Source organism: Chelonoidis abingdonii, chromosome 10 (genome assembly GCF_003597395.2).
Source record: "Chelonoidis abingdonii isolate Lonesome George chromosome 10, CheloAbing_2.0, whole genome shotgun sequence".
Taxonomy (NCBI): domain Eukaryota; kingdom Metazoa; phylum Chordata; order Testudines; family Testudinidae; genus Chelonoidis; species Chelonoidis abingdonii.
Genome location: NC_133778.1, coordinates 30,240,597 through 30,263,890, shown reverse-complemented (window position 1 = coordinate 30,263,890; position 23,294 = coordinate 30,240,597). Strand labels below are relative to the sequence as shown.

The 23,294-nt window shown below is 38.2% G+C and overlaps 2 protein-coding genes across 8 annotated transcripts in view; both read right to left on the bottom strand.

Moving 5' to 3' along the window:
• Nucleotides 1-7,304, bottom strand: part of CALCRL (calcitonin receptor like receptor) — a 115,713-nt gene extending 108,409 nt beyond the window's left edge. For 2 of the 4 annotated variants that reach the window (XM_075070067.1, XM_032791252.2), the window contains exon 1: nucleotides 7,042-7,304. The gene's annotated coding sequence lies outside the window, so the exon portion shown is untranslated. The remainder of the gene's footprint in view (nucleotides 1-7,041) is intronic. The other 2 variants (XM_075070068.1, XM_032791253.2) reach the window with 1 other exon arrangement.
• A 5,793-nt stretch (nucleotides 7,305-13,097) lies between these two features.
• TFPI (tissue factor pathway inhibitor) overlaps nucleotides 13,098-23,294 on the bottom strand; it is a 50,959-nt gene continuing 40,762 nt past the window's right edge. For 2 of the 4 annotated variants that reach the window (XM_032791249.2, XM_075070069.1), the window contains exons 7-8: nucleotides 17,379-17,561; nucleotides 14,590-15,817 (exon numbers count right to left, since the gene is read on the bottom strand). In XM_032791249.2, coding sequence (XP_032647140.1) covers nucleotides 15,711-15,817; nucleotides 17,379-17,561 — 290 coding nt within the window. In that variant the 3' untranslated portion in view covers nucleotides 14,590-15,710. Of the gene's footprint in view, nucleotides 15,818-17,378; nucleotides 17,562-22,597; nucleotides 22,825-23,294 lie in introns of those variants that run through there. The other 2 variants (XM_032791247.2, XM_032791250.2) reach the window with 2 other exon arrangements.

Genomic DNA, 23,294 nt, shown 5'->3' with positions numbered 1-23,294 from the left:
CTTGACAAGTTATGAACTCCCTATAGATACCTTACATGTTATTCTTTATGCATGAATACCCTGCAAGGCATGTGGTTGGTGTAGTGAGTTTGTCAGGTCTGAGTTGAGAGTTCTTCACAAAGAACACTGGACTCTTTGCCGGAGGCATGTGTATGACACAGCATCTTTGCAGTGAAGCTATAGGCTTGTATTGCCAATTGCTCTTAGAACTTTTCAACTAACAGCATAATCTTGAGATTCATCAGTCTTTCCATTTATTAATATGATGTGCATTCTGGTCTCACTCATAGGTAGACTAAGGCATCACAGAATTTGCTGGGCAGGTTTCCAAAGAAGGCTAGTGAGGCATTCCATTCAGTGTACACCCCTTATACAGTCATATGGGTACAACTTCGCCATCTAAGTTCATGGACTATAAACAACAATATCTGTAGCCTCCTCTGTAAAGGAATCAAACAGCCACAAAGTAAAACTTCATCATTTAAATCAGGGGGGAAATTGAAATGGTCAGGAAAATATATCTATACAGTATAGGAGAAGTAGACAAAGGAATACTTTCTGGCAATGCACTGATTGAGAACAACTGTGCTTCTGTCCATTGCAATATGAATTTATACATCCAACTTAAAACCCACCAGAACATAATGAACACATCATACATAGCCCTCAAATTATCTCAGCAGCACACAGACGTGACTCTTTTACTTGCAAAAGTACGGAATTGTCTTTTTTGTTCTAATGAATTGGTAGAATGTGTAAAAGTTCCTCTACTCAAAATATTTTTACAATGAAAGAGACATAATGTCACTCTGAGCAAAAATCAAATAGAAAACAATGTACGGATTGTCTCAGTAAATGCATGTTCATGATAACCTACTGCAAAGCAACTTACTGGGCTCAGAGTAACTGCAAATGTGTCACTTGTGCGACCGACCTTCCCACTGACTAAAATGAGAATTTGGGTTTGCAAGGAAGACTTCTGGAACTTACTGTAAAATACGTACAAATAGTATATCCTCACAGACGCTATTAGTAATATTAGAAACAAAGCTGGTTCCAATACCTTCCCTGGCTCAAAACTGAGCTTTGGGGTTGAAATTTCTCATCCTGCACCAGATGCAGATCTACAGTTGTATTTTATCATGATTTCAAAATTCAGAAGGGATACTGAACACTGGCAAGATGGGATATAGCAAAACAAAATAACCTAAGATGCAAAATGGCATGCTTGAGAAATCATCTTGGAAAATGCCTGATAAAGGGATCATTTTTCAATAGTACATTCTGCCCCCAAATCTCAGATTTATACTAGTTTCTAAAATATTTCTCACTTTTAGACCCCAGAATGACACCTGCTGGATTCAATGAACAGAAGGGTGGATGTCCCCATTATACAGAAGGCTGCATGATCATCCCTGAAAATGTATGTTTATATAGTAAAATAAGGTTGTACAACAATTTCCTTTTCTGTGCGTAGCAGGTATCCACTGAAATACCCAATCCCATTCATGGCAAAGCAGGGTAAGGGGCTCACTGTTAAGATAGTCATTGAAATACATCAAATGAGAATTATTGGACATAAGATGTTGGAAACAAATTACAGTTTTGCTGCTAGAGACAGATGGAAATAAATATTTTTAAAAATCACAAAACAAATGAATATCGATACAAATCTAACTACAAAGGAGATCCCTGCACAATATTTTAAGTGGTGTTAGGTTCTCCCCTCCACCCACCAAAGTAAACTGATTAACCAATAGCTTAATGCACTCAAATCAATTAGTACCTACAATGATTTTCTATAACAGCCATCATAATTATACACACAAAAGAGACAAATAAGAATATAAAGAGTTCCATTTTATATAATTTCATACTACTACAGTTCCTGCAGTTTTCAAATTTGGAATTAGCATTAAAGAGCCCTAGATAATGTTGAAAGAAGGGTTTTAATTATTATGGTATGAATAAGACTATTAAGAGCAAATACAATTTACTAAACACTAAAGAGATCATTGTTTTAAAAATAAAAAACCTCTATAGAATATTCTTTAGGAAAAAAGTGTCATCATCACTGTGTTTAATTCATAGAACTTGGTATTCCAACTTGAGCCTGACTAATACAAGCTGTATTCTGCAGTCCTTACGCAGACAAAATTCTCCCTGAACTCAGGGGGAATTTGCTTGAGTAAGACATGCAGGATCTAGCCATATATCAATTGACGTCTTCTAACATTCCATTAGTTGTTTATTTGTCAGGTATGGTTTAATGATGTCCCATGGAAACTGAACTTCTTGTAACAGATCTTCAGCTGGTATAAAATGGGACATTTTCTTTGAGTTCAACAAAGATATGCTGATTTATACCTTCTGAGGTACAGTAAACATTACTTAGTTTAAGTTAAGCCATTTTTTTAAAGCTTAGTTCACTTTAGAAATAATGAATTTCAACTGTATCATATCCTGGGAAAGCGGCTCTAAATAAATCACTTTAGTCCTACTGGACAATATATACTGTAGCAATGATTAAAAGTGTTTGCACAGAGGTAGGGCAGAAAAAAGAATAGCTTTTCTGGGGAAATGTAAACACCATAAACAAGCCAGAGGAACCAAAGGCAGACATGCAGGAGAAACAAGAAAACAAAAGATTTGATTGAAAATGCAAAAGTTAACTCTTCCAAGTCTGCCTGTGTTTCAAGAATAGAACAAAGAAAATGCTTCAAAAGCAAAGATACTCGATGAAAGCTAATTTAATTCATGTTTATAATTCTGGAGAGTTTAGAGTTCTCTAAACAGAAATGAGATAAGGAATGGTCTAATTTCTGCTTTGCTCTGTGTAATGTATTTATATCATACTGAAAATATCTGACTAAAAATAAGATATTGTAGCAAATTTTAAATTTAAAGAGAAAGAGGTTTGAATATTAATGGGACAAATTTTCCATGTTTATCTGGTTCATAAAAAACAAGAATGGCACTGAACTGTATTCAATTTCAAATATTGATCGTTGTGCCTTGTATTTTTTTTTTCTGAAGAACACAGGAATTGAATGGACAAACCGGATTAGATCCAATTTGCATGACACCTTTTAAAAACAGAATATCTCTGATTATTTAAGAAATCATTAATCATATCATGAATGAAAAACAGCATGGTATGGACAACAACAAAAACCTATCAGGTTTTTCTTATTTAACAGCTATTTTCTTAACAAAAACCAAGTGAAATCTGGTTGTAGAACTATTCACTTGTTCCTAAACTCAGTGCTGTGCTAGAATAAATTCCAAAATTCTGACATGTTATACGTTAAAGTCTTAAACATTTCCCCTCCTAACTGAGAAACTAAGCCTAGGGAAGGTGTTTTCAATAAGTATACCTCTTAATCAAGTACATTTTTTGATCTAAAGTTGATACACCATCAATGACAAGTTATTGTACATGCTTTTACAATTTGGGCTGTGAATTTATTCCAGTATTCTGTATACATTCATAAATAACAGCTAAACAGTATGCATAGAAGGAATTTTACTACTAAAACCAAGAAAACTAAACAAATGCACAGAAGAGAATAACTTCTTTAAAAAAGTGCAAGTTAAGAAGCCTACAGAAATGTAGACACTAACTTTTCATTGAAATCCCTCATGAAGTAGCACAAGGCACTTTTAATATTTACTATAAAACTTACTAGAAATACACCTCTACCCTGATATAACGCACCCGATATAACACGAATTCGGATATAATGCGGTAAAGCAGTGCTCCAGGGTGGCGGGGCTGCGCACTCCAGCAGATCAAAGCAAGTTCTATATAACACAGTTTCACTTACAACACAGTAAGATTTTTTGGCTCCCGAGGACAGCCTTATATGGAGATTGAGGTGTATATTTTTAATATCACTGCATATACTTTAATATTGGAAACAGACTGGGTTCAGTATTTTCTTGTAGGAAGTTACTGAAGTATTCAAATAGGTTTGCCTTCGTGATTTATGAAAGCTTTGTGGGCCCAGTGCTACAGAAGCCTCACACTCGAGTAGTTCTACAGCAGGCAATGGAACTACTTGCATTTGCAAGAACTAAATTGAGCAAGTATTGGCAGGGGGTAGTTTTATTCTTTATTTCCTGCTATCTGGATTCAGACACTTTTACTCATGTCAAGTAGTAACTTACTCCTTGAGCAGTCCCACTGAAATCACTGGAACTCCTCAGAGAATCAGGCACTGCTCCCCAGGCATATGCAGGGCAGAATCTAACCCTCACTGAATTTTGATTAAACAAGTTTACTCAATACTTCCAGACTTAAAATGAATAATCAATATAAAAAAAAATTTGAAATTACTAAAAAATGTCTATCAGCAGCCTGTGAGGAAAAAAAACAAAAAGGTGTAAGGGGAGACATCCTTACATCCTGATATCTGTGATGCAGTTAATTCCTCAGCACAAAACTAAAACTAACTATAACATGCACACCTTTGGTGAAATGCTGGTCAGTGGAAGAACTCCCATGGACTTCAGTGGGGCCAGGACTTTATCGGTTGTGCCAAATCAAAAAAAAAAAATAGTTTGTTGGGACAAATCTTGCATTTCTGAAAATTGAGCAGACCTGCCACTGAAGTCAATGGGAGTTTTGCCTGCCGAGGGTCAGCGTGTGTTTGGTTAAATTACTGAGCAAGGTATCACAGCTTGAGTAAGCCTGGGAGAATCAGGATGTTGAGTACCACAGAACTTGATCCTATATTTGGTCATACCCATGGTTTGTAGTCAGGTATACTTAATACTTTTCTTTTGTACATCAAATCATTTGACCCAAACCACTCAGCATCACTGGTTGGTTATCACATATTAAATATGCTAATCATTTTAGATTCGGAACTTGCTCCTGTAAACACTTACACACATGCTTAATATTTCAGGTGTGAGAAGCCCAATTGAAGTCTCTGGTACTACTCACTTGAGCAAAGTTAAGCTTGTGAAAGATTGGAGCCTAAACCATTTAGTGGAAACAGTTGTTGCAGCCAATTATTTCTAGTATTCAGTTAATTAAAACAACATTAGCACTTATTTCTGTATTTTTTTATTGTTTGATTTTATCAACACTAAATGCCTTTTGCCCCACACCTATTGCTAAAGTAAGATAAAGAGTTTGAGACTGATCCTCAGATCACTGAGAGTTTGACCTCAGTGGAAGCAGAATCATATGAGATTCTTCAGAGAATACTGTATAAATACAGTAACTGGCTAAAACACGGTGCCTAAAATAGATAGCATTACCATCTCTGAACTGCTACATTAATCACACATGAAGTGATACACAACATACAGCAGAGCACATCCTCCCTCATGCTACTGATTTTTGTGTGATCTTTAAAGTAGTGGTTTTTAACACTACGTCTAAGGAGTCTGTGAAAGACAAAACCGGACTGAACAGAATTGAACTATATATGCAGGTAATAGATTTCCGAAGAGCTCTATATCTCCAGTTGAAGATTTTTAGGAATACCTAAATGAAAAGAGGTTGAAAATCACAGCTTTAAAGAAAAGATACAGCCAATAAAACCGACTATCAGTCATGCTGATCTAGATTAGTGAAACTCCTTTGATTTCAATGGAATTACTCTAGATTTAGAGGCAGTGTATCTGAGCGCATAACTGAGTCATTTATAAAGCACCATTCTTAATTGTTAAATCCCCCATAGTTGCAAATGAGTGACTAGGTTCCATGATATGTGAAGATAATCTGATGTAAATGAGAGTAGAGCTTGGCCCCAGGTAATAAATGTGAATTTATTAAGATAGTAACAACACAGACGCGTTTTCCAGTATTAGTACCCTCAAAATGTGAGCAGGGGCTAACTGAATGATCACAGGACAAGTCTCATTTGTATCTCATATGTACACTGTCATCGATATAATTCTCAACATAGATTTCCCATACTAGCATACATTTTCATGGGTGTTTTCTATCTAATGATCCATGACATCAGCTCCCCCTGCCAAGCATACATACACACACATGCAGCAATTCACTATCAAAGGTAACTATTATAGGAATGTGGCTTCATGGATACAGACAGGAAATACTGCTTCTAAATTAGAAAGTTTAATCCTTTCTAGGGCAAACAAGATAGATACCAAACTTTAGCATCAGCTTAACCCTTTATACTAAAATGTACCCACTCCAATCATACAATTCCAGTTTTCCACACTGCAATGGTTTAATAAGTTGGGGAAAGGAGGAAACATTTTTTAAAACTGATCAACACAGAAGGAAAAACTAACCCCCCCCCCCCAAAAAACCACCACCCCCCAAACCAAAACCAAAAAAACCCCCATAGACAACACATCACCCCTTCCCTGGCCACACACACATTTGGTAGGGAAAGAAAACCTCGTGAAAAAGAAGAAGAAAAAAACCTCACTAAAAACTGACAAACCAAAGTTAGTTTTTCCTTAAAAATGACAGAATCCTTTTAAATTCTGTTATAAAGCAGCAAGGAGTCATTCTGATCTAATTTAAATGTAATCTCTTTCTCCTGTATGATAACAATGACAGTGAGACTAGAAGAAAATCCAGTAAAAAAAACTGCTCTGCTTTTATCACTTAATTCTTCCTCTCTTGAAAGAACCCCACTTGTCCTGAATTAGTTTTAAGGACTATTTCCCAACCAGTAAAGCCCTAATCCTCTCCAGATGCAAATACTGAAACCTGATCAGCTAATATTAGGATTTGTGAAAGAATCCTTTAAGGGCTGACTTCAGTGTCTTGTTTGTATCATCCTTTTTACCAATCCAACTTTTGATTAATTTGTTATATATTCTAACAATATCAGTTATAAAATCAGCTCAGCATTTGTTCACTAAAAAACATAAAGACTTTTTTTCTTATAGCTCTACCTCTGCAGATTACCAACATGCTCAGGTTAAAAAAACAAGCAGTTCCTCCTTATAATATTAATATCCATTTTGATAAAATCATTCAGATGCCATAGGGATGTCATTCTTCTTTAATAATACAATAAATCTGTTTTAATCTGTACTCACCAAACACAGTTCCTTTGGAAAAAAATTCAAATAAATTCTTGGATCTCAATTTGATTTTTGCCTTTCAATTTATGAAAGAGTGTGATTCTTCCTCCTCCCCCCAGCAAGGTGGAGAATGATAAGAGACTTACAATCTGATCCTGCAAGATGGGTATAATCCAGTTTATCAGAGCCTGATGATCCTAATGTAAGAGGTTACTCTGGTCTTCTGTGGAGAGGGGGGTTGCTCTGAGGAGAATTGCAAGGGTTGTCAGATTGTAAGTGATCAGCAGCAGAAGGGAAACATCAGAGCTTCCTGTTACATCACTCTGACCCCGCCTGCATTTAGTAGTATTAAATTTCTTTCTTTCTCAAATAGCACACCCCCAGAAAGCAAGCGCCTCTTATATTCCCACACAAGAGCTGGAGGCAGCCTGAACACTGACATGTTTCATATGGTATCCAAATGTATTGTTCCTAGTGAAAGCTAGTTTCCTTTCACCTTCACTGAGATCTGTTGAAACTTGCCATCCAGATAAACTAGTGCCTTGAAGTGAATCTGAAAATATTCATTCTTTCCCCAGGTTAAAACAAGTTCCAGAAAAATAAACCAACCTAAATCTTTACTTATAAACAAAGAATTTAGGACAATAGCTGCATTCTTACTTACTAGCTCAGTGACCTAACCATCTCTGACAGAATCCTTTCTACAGATGACAGCACTGTATGTTGCTCTAGGCATTTGATTGTTAAGTGCTAAGAAGATATACCTAGAAATAGTTTAATATTGGAAGAATAAAATTATGTTAAAGATCAGAATCAAATCTCCACATGCAGACAAATATTAAATTAAAACTACCAGGTTGTTCCTGTCTCACTCCCCACCCCCTTTTTTCAGTTGCAAAAAATAAAATAAAATAAAATTGAGATTGCATGAGTGCAAGAGAAAATATCAAGGTAAAATAAAATAAAAATGGCCATGTGGATCAGTGCTGGACAGAATTCAGACCTACATTTTCCAAAGTGGCTAGTGATCTCAGAAATGTTAATTTTTGGTTGCCCAGCTTGGGCATTCTTGAGAACATGCAAGTTTAGAGTTTGAGTCAAAGCTCACTGAGGTTAATGTAAGTCTTTCCACTAACGTCAATAGATTTTGGAACTGGGACGTGACTTTTTGAGGTGCTGATGACTTATCCTCAAAATATCAAGCCTCTTTCAGGTGCACTAACCTGGCCATCGAAAACTGTAGGCTTCCCAAATCAATAGATATTTTGAAAATGTAAATGACAATGCCGTAATCCAAAACAAATGGGAGCTCAAGACGTTTTGGACTCCAATCCTGCTAACTCTCACACACAAGTAGTGCCACTGAATTGAATGAAACTTCACATCTAAGTAAAGATATTCATGAGATAAGTATTTGCAGGATTGGGACTTTAATGGTCATCTGCCTCACATGCATCTAAGCGCTGCAGAGGTCTTAAATCAATGTGATAACTGTTTGAGAATAAAGTATGATCAATGTATGTCTTTTTAAACAAACACACTCAAACCAATAATTGATATGCTAAATTTCTGGCCAATGCAGGAAGAAATAAACAAGACACTGGGTCTGATTCTGAACTCACACTTATATAAATCAAGAGTAACTCCACACAGGACAATGGCCTTACCTTAGTGTAAAACTGGCTTATAGTTTTAAAAGGAAGCGGTATCATGGAAATATGGAATTGCCTAGACCCTGTTCTCTAGCAGCATAGTTGGGCTATAAAGAGCTAGAAAATAAGGAGAAGCAATTTGAACCTGAACACTGATGTGAAATTAGTTCTTGGTCATGATAAATATCTAAGCAAAACATACAGGAATGTAATAATTAGTACTGTAGTTAAGTAGATTGATCTTTTCACTCTTTCTTTTTGGGAAGCAACTGACCCAAGCAAGCAGAATTGTCCATGGACAAAGTAGTGAGTATTTTTTTACCTGAACATCTCTAAAATTCACAATTTCTTTTTGGCAAATAAAATTCTTTCCTATAATTGTTTTAAAACTAAATGCTCCAGCAATATTTAGCTTATTGTAGATGTGGTAGGATCGCCAAAATCTGTCAAGGGTCTCAGCCTTATGACTACACTCAAGACTTGATGATCCAGATTAACTTTATAGAAAGGAAAAATCTTGGATCATTAGGTCCTAGGTTTAAAGAAAAATCTGAGCAGCCAAAAGATTTTTGACACCCTACCATGTATATAGTAAGTTAAACAGAATCAATATATACAGTAAGTTAAACAGAACAGGTTTGTGCACCAAAGATTTGCTAATCCAGAGCTCTCCTACTAAAACATATTGAGTAACACTATGTGAATCAACCAAGCCCAAGAAACAAGACACAAAAAAGTTCTTATATCATATTAACAGCTATGAACTATACTGGAGAAAACCTTTTTAAACCGAGGCAGGGGAAACATTACTCTCTAGCTACCTAAAAGACTATGTGCAGTGTAAAGCTGCCATCTAGTGTTCAGCATTTGCCCATACATCATTTAAACATCAGTTTTCATTTCATAGTTTGCATAATGAAAACATAGTTGCTGGAAGGGGCTGCACAGACCACTTCTGATAATATAAGAAATTACCGTATATAACTTGTTAGGCCAAACACAATGTGAACATGAATGAGGTTTGAAAAAAGTTCAGATAAGTTTCTTCCCCATCCATTTTTCAGCATTTTTCTGGTTCTAGTTATGAGCAGAAATATGAAGATCAAACACATGCTGTTCACATGTTATTTTCCTCCTAATTAAAACTATGAGCTACCTATAGGCCAATGAGAGACTATTTTTGATAGATTTTCAGATTTGTTTTGTAGACTAAATGCTCTGCTGTACGTTCAGAAAAGGTGATGGATACAACATGGGTACTTTATCAAAGAAACCCTCCAAACTCTTTGAAGTTCTGATCTCTAATGTACCCCGTTTTATAGACACAAAGCATGAGAATTTTCATGAATTATTTCCTGCAATTTATCTATATTTCATTTTATTTTTAAACTAATCCAATTTTAAAATGAAGATAACACCTTAAGGAAATAGCTGTGAGGAACAAAATTTACTTGCAGGTTAATATGCAGGAACACATTGAATCTGGAAGGGCAGACATCTTACTTAAATGTAAAGAAATGTACTGGCTTTTAAAGCAGGTGTGATGGTGGTGAGAAGAGAGAGAAGAGAACTAAAAGAAAAATAAGTAGAATGGAGGAAAGGGGATACAGATTAGAAGAATAGTAAAAGTGATGGAGTAAGTATATTAAGAGAATTTAGAAGTGAAAAGAAAATGAAAGTTCTGAACAGAGTCTAAATTTACTTAAAAATAATCTGAATGGATTCTGGCTAAAGAAAGAAACCAATGAAATATTTTAAATGCCAGCAATATGGTTATTCGTGTCACTAACATAGCATTCAGTTTTCTGATTTTTGTAAGCTAGGCCTAGATCCCTTCATTCTTTCCATCAAACCAACTCTGTTATCCAATAAAGATGCATCATTCGTTTTTAACTGTCTTTGTGGAGCAAATGTACCTGTTGGTGTCACAGAATCGCAGTGTTGGTACTCTGAAACAGCTCGGAATGAAGTCAGGCAGGATTCTAGTGCAGCGTGTTTTCCTTCAGTGCACATTCTCAGCAGGGCAAGAAGCCTGTTCCTGGATCTGATCTTGGAGCATTCAGCAGCCCTGTTAACACTGTGAGCATCCTGCAGCTAGTCTGCCTGGATGGGACACCTGGGAAAGCCTTACACCCCACCAAAGGGCCATGCATCCCAACTTTGCAGTCAGCAGTGACTCTCAGCCAGCGTTGTAAAACAGAAGAGTTTATTAGTTGATGTGAACACAATGTAGAACAGATCTTGTTAGTATAGACAGCAGGAACATTCAGCAAATTCCATCTTGGGGGATCCAGAGCCCAAAGCCCTGGGATCTCCCCCAAGAGACTGACCAGCTTCCAGCAGCCAGACTTAGTCATGAGCTGCTGCCCCATCTCCTTACTTTGTCTCTTTCCTGGGCAAGCAGGTCACCTGGCCTGCATGTCTCACTTTGTTTTCCATCTCCTCCAACTGACTTTGTATCTCTGGCCATCAGTTACCAGGATACAGATATAGGATACCCCAGGCAGTCACACTTGCCTCTAAGGTCTCTGCAAGGATCACACACCCTTGTCCCACTACCTAGACACTTGAATAATACATAAGGGAAACTGATGCACACAGTATTCAGACAAAACAGTAAGAACATACCCACTTTGTCACCGTTGATTACGCTGAGTTTAGTTGCTCTGAGGGTGTCACACTGAGCAGAGGAAGAGGTGGTATCTGAATGAGAGAAAGGAAAATGAAAGGAAGCTCTTTGTGGATAATATCAGGGGACAGTCAGATCAGGCTATAGTGGCTTTCCCTCAGAAGGATAAATAGCCAATAAATGTTTAATTTGTGGGAACATGAGTCTTTTCTGATGTTAAATGGAATGCAAAGAAAGAATTTTAAAAAATGAAATACTAGCCCTTACTGCTTAAGGAAACAGGATAGGTGGAGGGGAACTGTAATAACACTTCCCAGATGACTGATGCGTGCCCAAATCCTGCACATTCAAAGAGGGATGATTCATGTTCTTCTGGGCTGAAATCCTGGTCCTATTGCAGTCAAGTGGAGTTTTGCCATTGACTTTTATGAGGCCAGGATTTCACCTCAGCTGTGCAATACATGTCTGTCTGATAATGCCGAACTCCTTTTTCTGGATGGAAACACTGGATATTGCTGAGTCACTTAACATTATTGATCCTACTCTTCAATTCATTGCTCTTCTTTCTAATGGACAACACTTAGAATCAAATTCTCCAGGCTGCTATAATTTATGCCAACCATGGGAATCACCCTGGACTGTGGAAGAACACATTGAGCTTCATACCTTCTCTGCACCTTCTCTTCCTCTGGTGCACAGTGTGGCCTTCATGCATAGCCCTTAATTTGCTTACCTGCTGCAATGTTCTCATAGATATGATTTGTAAAGCAGCAAAGTATCCTCTTCAGGATGAAAGAAGCACGATAAATGTAATCTTATCGTTAATACCATTCTAATAACAATGGGCCAAGATTATGCCCTGAAAACTCATAGGTAGTCTCCTCTGTAAACCGTGTGGCATGCACTGTTGATCTGCACATGGGGGGTTGATATGGGAGCAAAAATCAGCCTGAGGAGAAGCAGGTGGACATCATCCCCCACCAACACTGCAGAGCTCAGGGCATAAATGAAAGATAGCCCCAGGTTATATTAGATTTTGACATGTCAAATGACCACCTTTCCGTCCCCTGCATCCTGTAGAGAGACTGTCCCTTTAAGCAAGGTTCTGTGGACAGTCAGCAGTTGAGGAAACCTGATGTCAGGATTCCTTGGGGCAGTGGAGGGAGGAGAATGAAGGGATCCCATTTCAAGCAGGGAGGCAGAGGTTCAGCTCTTCAGAAAACAGGACCAGTTTTGTATATTTAAAATATTTCATCTTTTAAAAAAAGCTTTTTGCTATTTTTATTATAGACAGACCAATCCTGCAAGTACTTACTGCTGCACATAGTTTTCTATGTTACGGTGCATCATGTAGGAAGTGGTATTGGGTTTAACTCCCCATAGTGAGCATAGCACTCCAATTCCCTGGGGGAATCAGTGGCAAGCCAAGGCACAAGGGAAGAGGGGGTGTCAACAATACTTCAAGCCCACTTACTCCTTCCTTCTGCTGCCCTCTGTCAACTGTCCATCCTCTTACCTACAAGCTGATCCATGGTGATCCCTTCAGCGGGGCTACTCACAGTAATAAGCACTGTACAATCCAGGAACGGATCCTTTTATCTGGATCACTTTCCCAGTTGAATAGCTGCTCTCCTTATTTGGGCAGAAGGGGAAAACAGATTTAAAATGTAAACAATTCCTGCACTGCCTTATTAGTGGTGGGAATTAATCAAACTGAGGTTCTGCCAAATTGAGCCATTTAATTATGAAGTGTTTAAGAGAATATTTCACATTATAGCAAAACACCATCATAAACTTTTCTATTTATTACTATGCTACAAAATCCAGATTACCATACAGAAACAAATGCACGGATAAAAGAAGAGAACAATGTTTCATGAAACTCATGGTTATTATAGTTTTAAAAGACAATAGGGTTAATAACATTGCAAACAATATTTAGCAGATTTTACTTTTATAAAAACCACACAATAAAGACAGAGTTTTGCACAAAGTGAAAGTCTGATTTCAGCTTTCACTTTAGTAGCAATGCTTTGGATTGAAGAAGACGCATACATAATTAATCCACTTGCAATATGTTTTCTTAGTACATGAAGTAATAGGTGAAACCAATATTTGTCTGATTTACATACTATGGAAGGTCCCATTATTTTAAGTTTCTTTACAGTCTCAACATTGCAAATGGTGACACCCTGGGATTGCTAAGGCAGCAATGGAGCAGACTTGATGGAAAAGAAAGGATTTTCCCTAAGAAAAGACAATGCAAATCCATCTTAGAACTGCTGCTAGTTTGAGAACTCTGCTCTTACTACTGAAGAATAGGAGACTGATGCTCGTTTACACTAGGGCCCTTTATACTGCTCTAGCAGTTTAATGGTGCCTTAAAGGGAGTATAAATGATATTGCCAGAGTGGTATAATGGCCCATAGTGTAAGTGAGAACCACGCCCAGAATATATCTTAAAATGGCATTTTTGAGCTCCATGTAGCACTTCAGGATGATATCTCCGCAGATCTCATATACTCTGCAGGATTTTGATGGCTGACAAATAGTGCTTGGATGGGTGCTCTCCAAGACAGACACAGGTGCTCCAGAAAGTATGGTTGCAGATTCAGTAGGGAGCAGTTTTTCCTTTGAGCTAGTACTAAGCCAACACCTCAGAATGCTGCAAGGGGGGAGGGGGAGTCACAACCCTGCTGGAGGGGCTCATTTTCAGATAAAATGAAAAACCAAGATTCTGTTTCCCACACATGTGCATGTCACTATATTACAGTGATTGGACAAGACAATTCTGATACATACAGTTAAACTCAGTGGGAGTTTAGCCTGCATAACCATGCAAGATCAGGCCTTCTAGCTGCACTTATCATTACTAACTTGCCCAGATGTCTAATAAAGTTATCTGCTCCATTACAATGCAGTTCACAATCTGCACAGTTTATGTTTAAGCTTCCTTATATAATACTGAATATGTTTCTCATTCTAGGTTTGATTTAACATATTTTCATCTGATTTTCCCAGTATACTGAATCTTTCAGTCAAAGATTCTAACATGCTTCACTGGGACTGAGGAGTGCAATCATAATGTGATTGCTGGAGCAAGTTATGCTGTTGGTTACCCCAGTGTAGACTTTGAACTGCAGTGAGATCAGAATCAGATCCATTAGGATCATAAAACAAATTACATGCAGAGAGAAACAACACTATTGATCTTCACGAGTTATTGGAGTTATTCTGGATTTGCACTGGTGAAGAAGAGCTCAGTTTAGTCCAGTTAAATAGTTATCACATTATAATTCTTTGCTCCTCACAGAGTTTTATTAAAATACAAAAATGAGGCATCAAATTTTCCAGTGAATATTTCAGTCCTAGAAGCATTTTTCAAAGCAGTAGTAGCACAGAATGTAGCAGAGGACAAACAATATAAAAAGCACAGGCTTCTGAAATCACTCAGACAACTCATACTGGACAGAAGGATGGTTCAGTGGCTGAGGCACCAGCCTTGAAGAAGGAACTGAAGCAGACATAGCTTCAGTTCCTTCTTCTGCAACAATTTTCTGTGTGACTTGAAACAGTCAGTCACACAGGGCCAGGTATTTAAGTGCCTAAAAAGGCAGATAGGCACCTACTGGGATTTTCCAAAGTATCCATCTACATTTTTAGGCACCAAAATACCTTTAAAAATCTGGCCTTTAGTTTCTCTCTCTGTTTCAGTTCCATAACAAGGTGAGGCTTGATGACTTCAGCGTAGAGATCAGTGTCCCTGATATACTTTGGGCTTTGTGAATACCCACAGTGACATTTCCCCACATGTTTATGACTTGCATATTCTCTTTGTGGTCTTAGTGGGCCTAACTCCAATCCTAAACCCTATTTACAGCAGTCTGGCTCCATGGACTCCAGCAGACTTAAGACCTGGTTTACACAACGTATAATAAATGAGATCAGAATCAGGCCCAATCTCTCTTTTTAGCAATAGCCCTTATCTGTATTCAGGAATGAATTATTCATGCTCCTATATAAAAAGCACTGTATGCCCTTTTGAGAAGAAAGTTTCCAGAGGGAGACAAACAAGAAAATAAAACAGACTAGGTGAAGCCTGCCTGATTTTTGAATCATTGTGGCTCAGAAATACCCCCACAGTCTGTTTTGTCCTACATCAGCTCTGTTGGTGAGTGTACATTGCCAAACTGCATTCTTAACTGAGTTTATCAGAGAAAAATTAAATGCTGATTGCTTAGCATGCATGAAAGAGGAATACAAAACAAAATAGATAAGCCATCCAATAATGTATAATCAAATGATCAGTACAGTAAGGAGTTTCAAAATGCTGTCGTTAATGCTTTCATTCACAGATGAAAGATAATGGAGTAGTTCACATTTCTCTTTTAAAATAGCAGAAGTTATATCCTTTCAATGATGATTTCATCTTCCGTCTCCTTCACTGGCTGTTTCTTTCTTTTTCGCTTGATTTTCAATAAACCTCTTCGTCCTTGTTTTTTACTGAAATCTAATGGCAAACAAAATTTAATTTTACACACTGTACCAAATAAGACATCCATATCATATGAAAATAAAGAAGGGCCAGATTCTGCTTTCTATTACACCTGTATACTTCCATACTAGAGTTACTACAGATTTACACTGGTCTAGCTTAAAGCAGAATGTGTGCAATCAGCTGGGATCATGGGCCTGAATCAGCTCTTACATACACTAGCGTAACTCCACTGTCTCTAAAAAGGAGTTAACTCTGATTTACAGTACTGTGAGTGGACCTGATCCAAAGCCCCCTATAGTCAATGGCAAGAGTCCCATTGCCTGTAATGAGAGTTAGATCCGACCAGTGACACTAGAATTAGGCCTTATGTTTCTTAATGACTCTAATCTTTTGAAAAAAAAAATCTGCACTATTCTGCAGTAAGGTAGATGTTCTATGAATCCACACATGAAACTTCTAATGAAGTCGATGGGTGAAATTCATCCCTGTACAGAGATCAGCACAAGGCCTTGTGACACATAAATCTCATTGATGCCCTATTTGGAGGGCTTCAGCGGTGCACAGGGTTTGCGCTCCCCTTCTGTCTAGAGCCGACTTTCACATGTGTTTCTGAATGCACAATTTGGCCCTTTGTGCACAGGCAGTAAAGTGGATGTCTCATCCCAAAATCACATTGATTTGAGCATCCCCATTTCATTTGTTCCAGCGAAGGTTGATTTACCACCACCATTATTATTACGCTGATTGTGAACATCAAGAGCCATGTTATGATGTGGGGGAAGTATGCTCTCCTATTGACTCCAATGTTCAGGCAGGGAAGATAGAGACAGAAAGAACTTGGGTAAGGGTCTTGAGATTTCACATTAGCACTTCTTTCCCACAGTGACAAATGAGCAAACCCAAAAGCGAGTTCATTTTACAAAATTGATCACTTGCTACCTGGGGCAGTTGAGGCATGTTGGCACAACATGGTATTACATATGTCTGCATTTTATAACTGCTAAGCATTTAGGACCAGATTTTCAAAGGTATTTAGGTTATTAAAGATGAGGATAGGCACCTAGAGGGATGTTCAAAAGTGGTTAAGCAAGTCAGAATTCAAGGGAAGTTAGTTACCCATCGGGATTTTCAGAAGCACCTATGTGGATTTTTAGGTGCTTAAACACCTTTGGAAATTTGACCTTAAGACCGTGATTCAGCAAAGTGCTTTCATCATGTGAGTTGTCCTATTAATTTCAATAGAACAGAACTACATACAGGCTGAAAGTTAAGCACGTGCTTAAATGCTTTATTAAAAGAAGGCCACGTAATTCCAATTAACATTACAACATACTGTGCTGTGGAGATAATCATTTGCTGAATTTAATAGATCGAGCAGCTGATTAAATGTTTGTTGTACTATAGGCATGTTTTATTTGATCAATTATAAAACATCTGATATGCAATTCTTTGCTAGAATCATAGCACTTTTTTGTTATCTTTTCATTGTTACATTTCAGCAGACCCACTAGTGTGAAATGTTCAGGCTCTGAACAGCAGGAGCTTAACTTATTTGCACTGTTGATTCCCCTACCTTTCTTACAGGTCCTCAGACATGAGTTTTTGGAGGTGAAATTATTTTCATTCCCACCGCACCCACTGTAGCTAAATGGATGGCATCTTCCAGTTGAGTGATCATAGAAGAATCTTTTCTCATTGGCTTTGCAAAGGCCTCGATCCGCAGGAGTCATGCAGAGAGAAGGGAGAGGAGGTGGTTCTAAGAACATTGACAAAACTTGGTTAGAGGCACCACTGAGTGTCTGGTGCTGTTTCCTTATCTGTTATGTTAAGTGTCACAAATTGGAGAGTTTAAACACATACATAGGAACAATGTGAGCAAGCCCTCCCCCCGCCCTGCCCCAATAAGTACATTAAGGCAATATTAGGCATGAGTTTTTAATCACACAAAGCTCAGGAAATTCATAGGTAAATTTCACATCAACTTTACTTCTGCCCCGGACATGTACAGTATGCATTACACTAGCATCTTTCATTACATGATCACACAACATACTAGGGCAAATTCTGTCCTCACATTTGAAGCCAAAAAAGCAGAACTTGCCCCACTGCATATGGAGTAATACAAAATGCTTCATATTTTCAGCTAACATTATAGAAAGAGGTGCTATTTAACATCACTGGTGAGAAGGTTTAACTGACACACCTTGCAAAAAAAGAGGAGTAATTTAAACATTGACTATATGAAACTAGTACCTCCAAAACATTACTAAACCTAATGAAGTGACTGCTCCTCAGAGAGTCTGCACACCTTCAAATCACTGAGGGCTGATGGTGCTCAGCACCTTGCAGCATTGGGCCCTGGCTGTGTAGATTTGGAGGGCTAAACCTAAGGTCAGAGTAAAAACAACATTGCTCAATAAGAAAATTCCAGACAGAGCAGACAGTGTGATTGGCAGCCTAACCAAGAAGTGAAGGGGAAGAGTAGGCGCAACAATCAATACAGAAGCTTCTGAAATCTGGTGTTAGTAGTATGGCATTTACGTTTTTAAGGTTCCAAGCAGAATGTTGCTGTCCTCTTATTGCTCTTATTGTTTCTGTGTTACTTCAAGTGAAAGGGTAAGAGCTGAAACTCTGGAAGATGAACAAGTGGTGTCCAGAATGACTGGAAGCTGAACCAAGTCCAGGAAGCACACCAAAGCTGGAAGGAGCATCAAAGCATGGAGAAGCAGGATGGGCATCACCCCAGATGGGCTCAGGCCTATTTCAGAAGCCAAAGTGCAAATTATGCATATAGTTTCTGAAGGCAAGAAGGCTGACATTTCAAGGGAATCGGAGCCATTTTATCAGTCTAAGCACTGTGATTCCTAAGTAGACAGTGAGAAACCAGACAGAGATTCTTGAAGAAGCCACAAGGCTGGAGAGTTGGAAAAGCCAGTTCAGAGAAAAGAACAGCTGGACGTTTTCAGGAGAGACTGTAGTATAACAGAGCTGAAGGCATCCTGAAGATACAGAACAATGAACCAGACAAGCTGCATCAGGCTACGAGGTGGCTAGAAATGCCCAGAAATGCAGGCTGAAAAAGAAAGGAAAAAAATGAGTTATATTTTACGTGTCTTACCAATGTTCTCATTACCAAAAATATTTGCATATAAAGTATGATTAGCTAACAGGTTCCCTGGATAGCATTATAAAAAAGAGTGTGAAATACTGCTGGGAAGGAATAAAAATAGTAATTGTGAAGGGGAGGAAAGTAACAGTAAAATGGAACTAGAAATTTTTAAGCGACGTTAAGAACTTTACAATGTTGAATAAGAATTCTCTGAATGCAAAAATTGAGTAAAGAATTTTTAATTGTATTTTAATTGTAGTCTTTTCAGGTTTCAATATGAGAATAAATGTGTTATGTATGGGATGTAATCATGTAACTGAAAGGGGTTCATTGAAACTGCTGAGAAAGAGAGAGAGAGAGAAAAAAGAATTAGTGACTGCATGAACTGTGTTTGGAATGTAAGGATTGTTATTCCAGAAAGGACAAGTGTTTTGTGTGTGACAGATCAATGACAATGCTTCATATGAAGATTAGAAAAATGCCAGCAATATGTTTCTTAGAGTATGCCTTCATAAATTGCATTGGTTTAACTAAAGCTGTGCTTTTTAAACTGGCTAAGTTAAACCAATGCAAACTCCTGTGTGGAGACCTTATTTTGGATTAAACTAGGTTTATTTCAGTTTATTTTAAAATTAAACAGGAATAGGTTTCAATTAATTTTAAATAAGTCACTCAAAGCAAAACTAGAGACTGTCCAGTGTACGCACTGTTTTAAAATAACTTTTAGTTTAATAAACTAGTGAAACTTTCTTGTGTACACCAGAGCTAACTGAGCAAGTTTATGTCAAGAGTGAATTTCATTCTGACCTCAACTGGAGATGAAATTAAGGTCTGAAACACAAAGATTGCTTCAGGGAACTTTTGAACCTGGAAAAAACACAAAAGAAGGGCATATCAGTGACAACGGGTAGATGAGACTGGGATGTTATAATATTTCACAGAGTAAGTTGGGAATATAAATTACTTGCCTGGTTTGTTTGTCTTCTAGAAAAACTCCTTGCCTCAGGGAATTGTCATGCTGCGAGGGTTCTGTGGCCTGCTTTGTGCAGGAGGTCAGACTAGATGATCATATTGGTCCCTTCTGACCTATGAGTCTATGAGTCTATGCATGAAGGCCATAATTAAGAAAAAAATGTAATTATAAAAAGAAACAAGCTGTATTGTGGATTTCATGTCCCACAATTATACCAGTGATTAAGGGATTTTGATTTTAATATACTGACTATTGTGATAGTCTCCATCAACGTGAAACTTATACAATTAAAAAAAACACGTTAGAAGTATGTAACCACATTTGCACAGTGTGTCTCTCTTCCCCCACCCCCAGTGGGTGGACCACACAGAGGTCTGGACAGCCTTTGAGCTACCAAGGCTAGGTCTTGTTGCACAGGCAGTAGACACTAATTGATTTTAAAAAATATCAGTGAAGCACAGGCATCAGCATGATCTGTACAAGCCTGCCCAGAATCCTGGGTACTTACTTGGGCAGCTAGCCTGCACTGAAGTGCGTGCTGCCACAACTTCACCCCTGTTGATAGGCTAGCTAGCTTGCTTATGTCTACACATTCTGCAATCACACCTCTGACTGCTCTAATTAGGTGTCAGACATCTAATTATTTTATGCTTGAAACTACCGTGTTACTGTACTGGCACTTAAAATAACTTTATGGGTTTGATGCAAAGCCCACTGAAGTCAAGACAGTTTTCCATTTGGGGTTTGTGTGCAGATGGCTGGGTGGTGGTGTTCTGTGATATACAGGGCAGCAGACCAGACAATCTGGTGGTCCCTTCTGGCCTTGAGCTCTATGACCCTTAAAGACTTTTGGCTTTATCCTCTGAATTCTTGTTCTCCTGTTTATCCAAATCCCTTCATTTCTGCAGGATTTAGATTTCCAGTGACAATTTCATAAACCTGGACTTCTTATGTTTGTTATTTGCCAGATAAAATATCCCATAGCTCAGTACCATGTGGTCATGAACAGGCAACGAAAGAATCCATTGTACTGTACACATGCACAGAACAGAGCGAAGGCTTCTGAGTAGCGATGGCGGAAAGTGTTCCAAAAAACAGCTTTCCATCAGAAACTGCTGATACAATGGAATAGAAACATTCCATGAGAATAGGTCAGTTCTGCTGAAGCTTTTGACAGAAGCCAGGTCTTGGCATCTGGGTTACCCAGCTCTCTGGCAACCTGGCAGTCTGCCTGGTGGGTTCCTGTGGAGCCCAGGCTTCCAGGCTCCCCAAAGCTACATGTGGTTGCCTGATGAGAAGCCAGAAGCTGGGAAGTTGGAGATCCTTGGAAAGTTTTGAAATTTGTTGAAAAACAGGGAAAGAAAGAGAACCACCACTGAACAGGGACTCTGTCCTGTACTTGAGGGCTGGACACAAGCTGTTTGGACTGCTTTGCAGGAAGCAGCCAGCTCACTCATTCTTCCTCCATCCAGGATAAGGTCCAAGAGCCAAGTGTGACACAATGCATGTTTGCTGTGTTATCTTTCATATATCTAATAGTTTCAGCGATATCACCAAAGCGTTCCCCGAGCTCTACTTTATTGCAATACCTAAACTTCGGTCTCAGCTTTCTGGTTGCCAGAGAAGAGAAAACTGAACAATCTTCATATAAATTGCAGAACTGTTACAAAGATAACAGATAATCAGATCTTGCATCCAACGGACAAGATCTGTGAGTATAAATGGCTACAGGTATGTTAACACGTAGAACAATGCCAATTTACCCCAGCAGAGGATCAGGGCCATGTTTGCAGAGAATCTTTTAGGAAGAAGAATAGGAATTGACAACCTGCATAATTCCATATGGAATGTGCTGATAATTGGATTTCACTCCTGTACCATGTTTAAATGGCACAGTGTAGTGTGAAGAATATCACAAGTCAGCTTCCCCCTTCTGTTCCATCAGAAAATGAAAGGTTTGATTCTCAGCTCACTTTCTCTGGTTTTCTAACAGTGTAAAATGAAGTTACCCTGTGATTTACACCCAGGAGAATCAGCCTAAATGATCTTTTCTGTCAAGAGGATCATCATAGTGAGCAACACTGCAAGAAGTTTCAGATCTGAACTTAAGGAAGAAATATAGCTCCATCTAGAAATAGAAGAATTCAATTCTCTGTATGGCAATAGGTTTGTTGGTAGCTTATTTATTTGATGTTTCTGCAGCTTCAGATCTATGACCAACAACACATTTCTTTCTTTGAAACAGAGATTAAATAAATTTTCAATGGTATGTTAATATATTTCCTATAATGAGTGATTCTGTGGAGAGCATTCTTTATTGGGTCCATAACATGCCTATTTATTTAAAAATAGAAAATACTTTAGAAAAAAAATGTGATTGATTATGCCCTCTCATTTTCACACATTTGTTGTGTGTGAGATTTTCAGACTCACATAATTAGTATATATATCTCAAGGAATTCACATGCTATTATGAATCTATATTTTTGCTTTCTTGTTTGAAAAAGCTTCCACTTATGTAAGACTTTTCAGCAAAATAGTCGTCCAAAATGCTGCCTTCTCTGCTTAAAGCTTAGCTATTTCAGCAACTGTGAGTTGCTGTCTCAGCATCAAATGCTGCAAACTAGTACCAAAATAGACAGAGTCACAAAAGCTTATCCTCAGCCCAACAGTAAATATCATCATGCAAGAAATATAACACAACACAAGCAAATAAATATCCAAAGTTTATTATCAAAATCTTACTAGGCAAAGAGCACTGATACATTCCCCATCCATTATCTTAAAGCCGATGTTAAATACTGAAGGATCAGTGAATGCATTAGCCATCACCCAATCTCAGGAAGTATATGTGAGTACAAGTGCAGAAGACCATCAGAAAGACTTGGTGAGAGAGATCAGTCTCTTCCCAGCTGTTGCGTATTCCCTCTTGTACAACTGTGGATCACAAATTGACATGCCTCAACCACATTTACCTTTCAAAGCCTGGACAAATGTTCAATTTCTAATGCACAGTCCTCAGTTGTGGAAACTTGTCCAGAGCTAACATCAGAGTTGAAGGGCCCAAGGCTTATTTGCATTCAGTTGACTCTACACCTCTCTGACAGCCTTGAAATGGATACAAATTTAATTTACACCCTTATTACTTATATCCCCTTACCAGAGTAGGGTAAAATGGTCTTAGTGTACATGAGAATCAGGTCTGATAATTTTATTGGGCCAAATTCCGAAATCTGGTTCTGGCCCCTCTGGACCATTCAGGTGGCTGAAAGGGTCTGTAATCCAGCTGCAAATCACCAGCAGAGAATTCATTTGGCATAGAGGGAAAAAGCCAAGAAACTCTTGCTATGTATGGAAGGCAGACACTCTGGTCTCTATGTGGGAAAAGCTCAGGTAGGATCAGACAT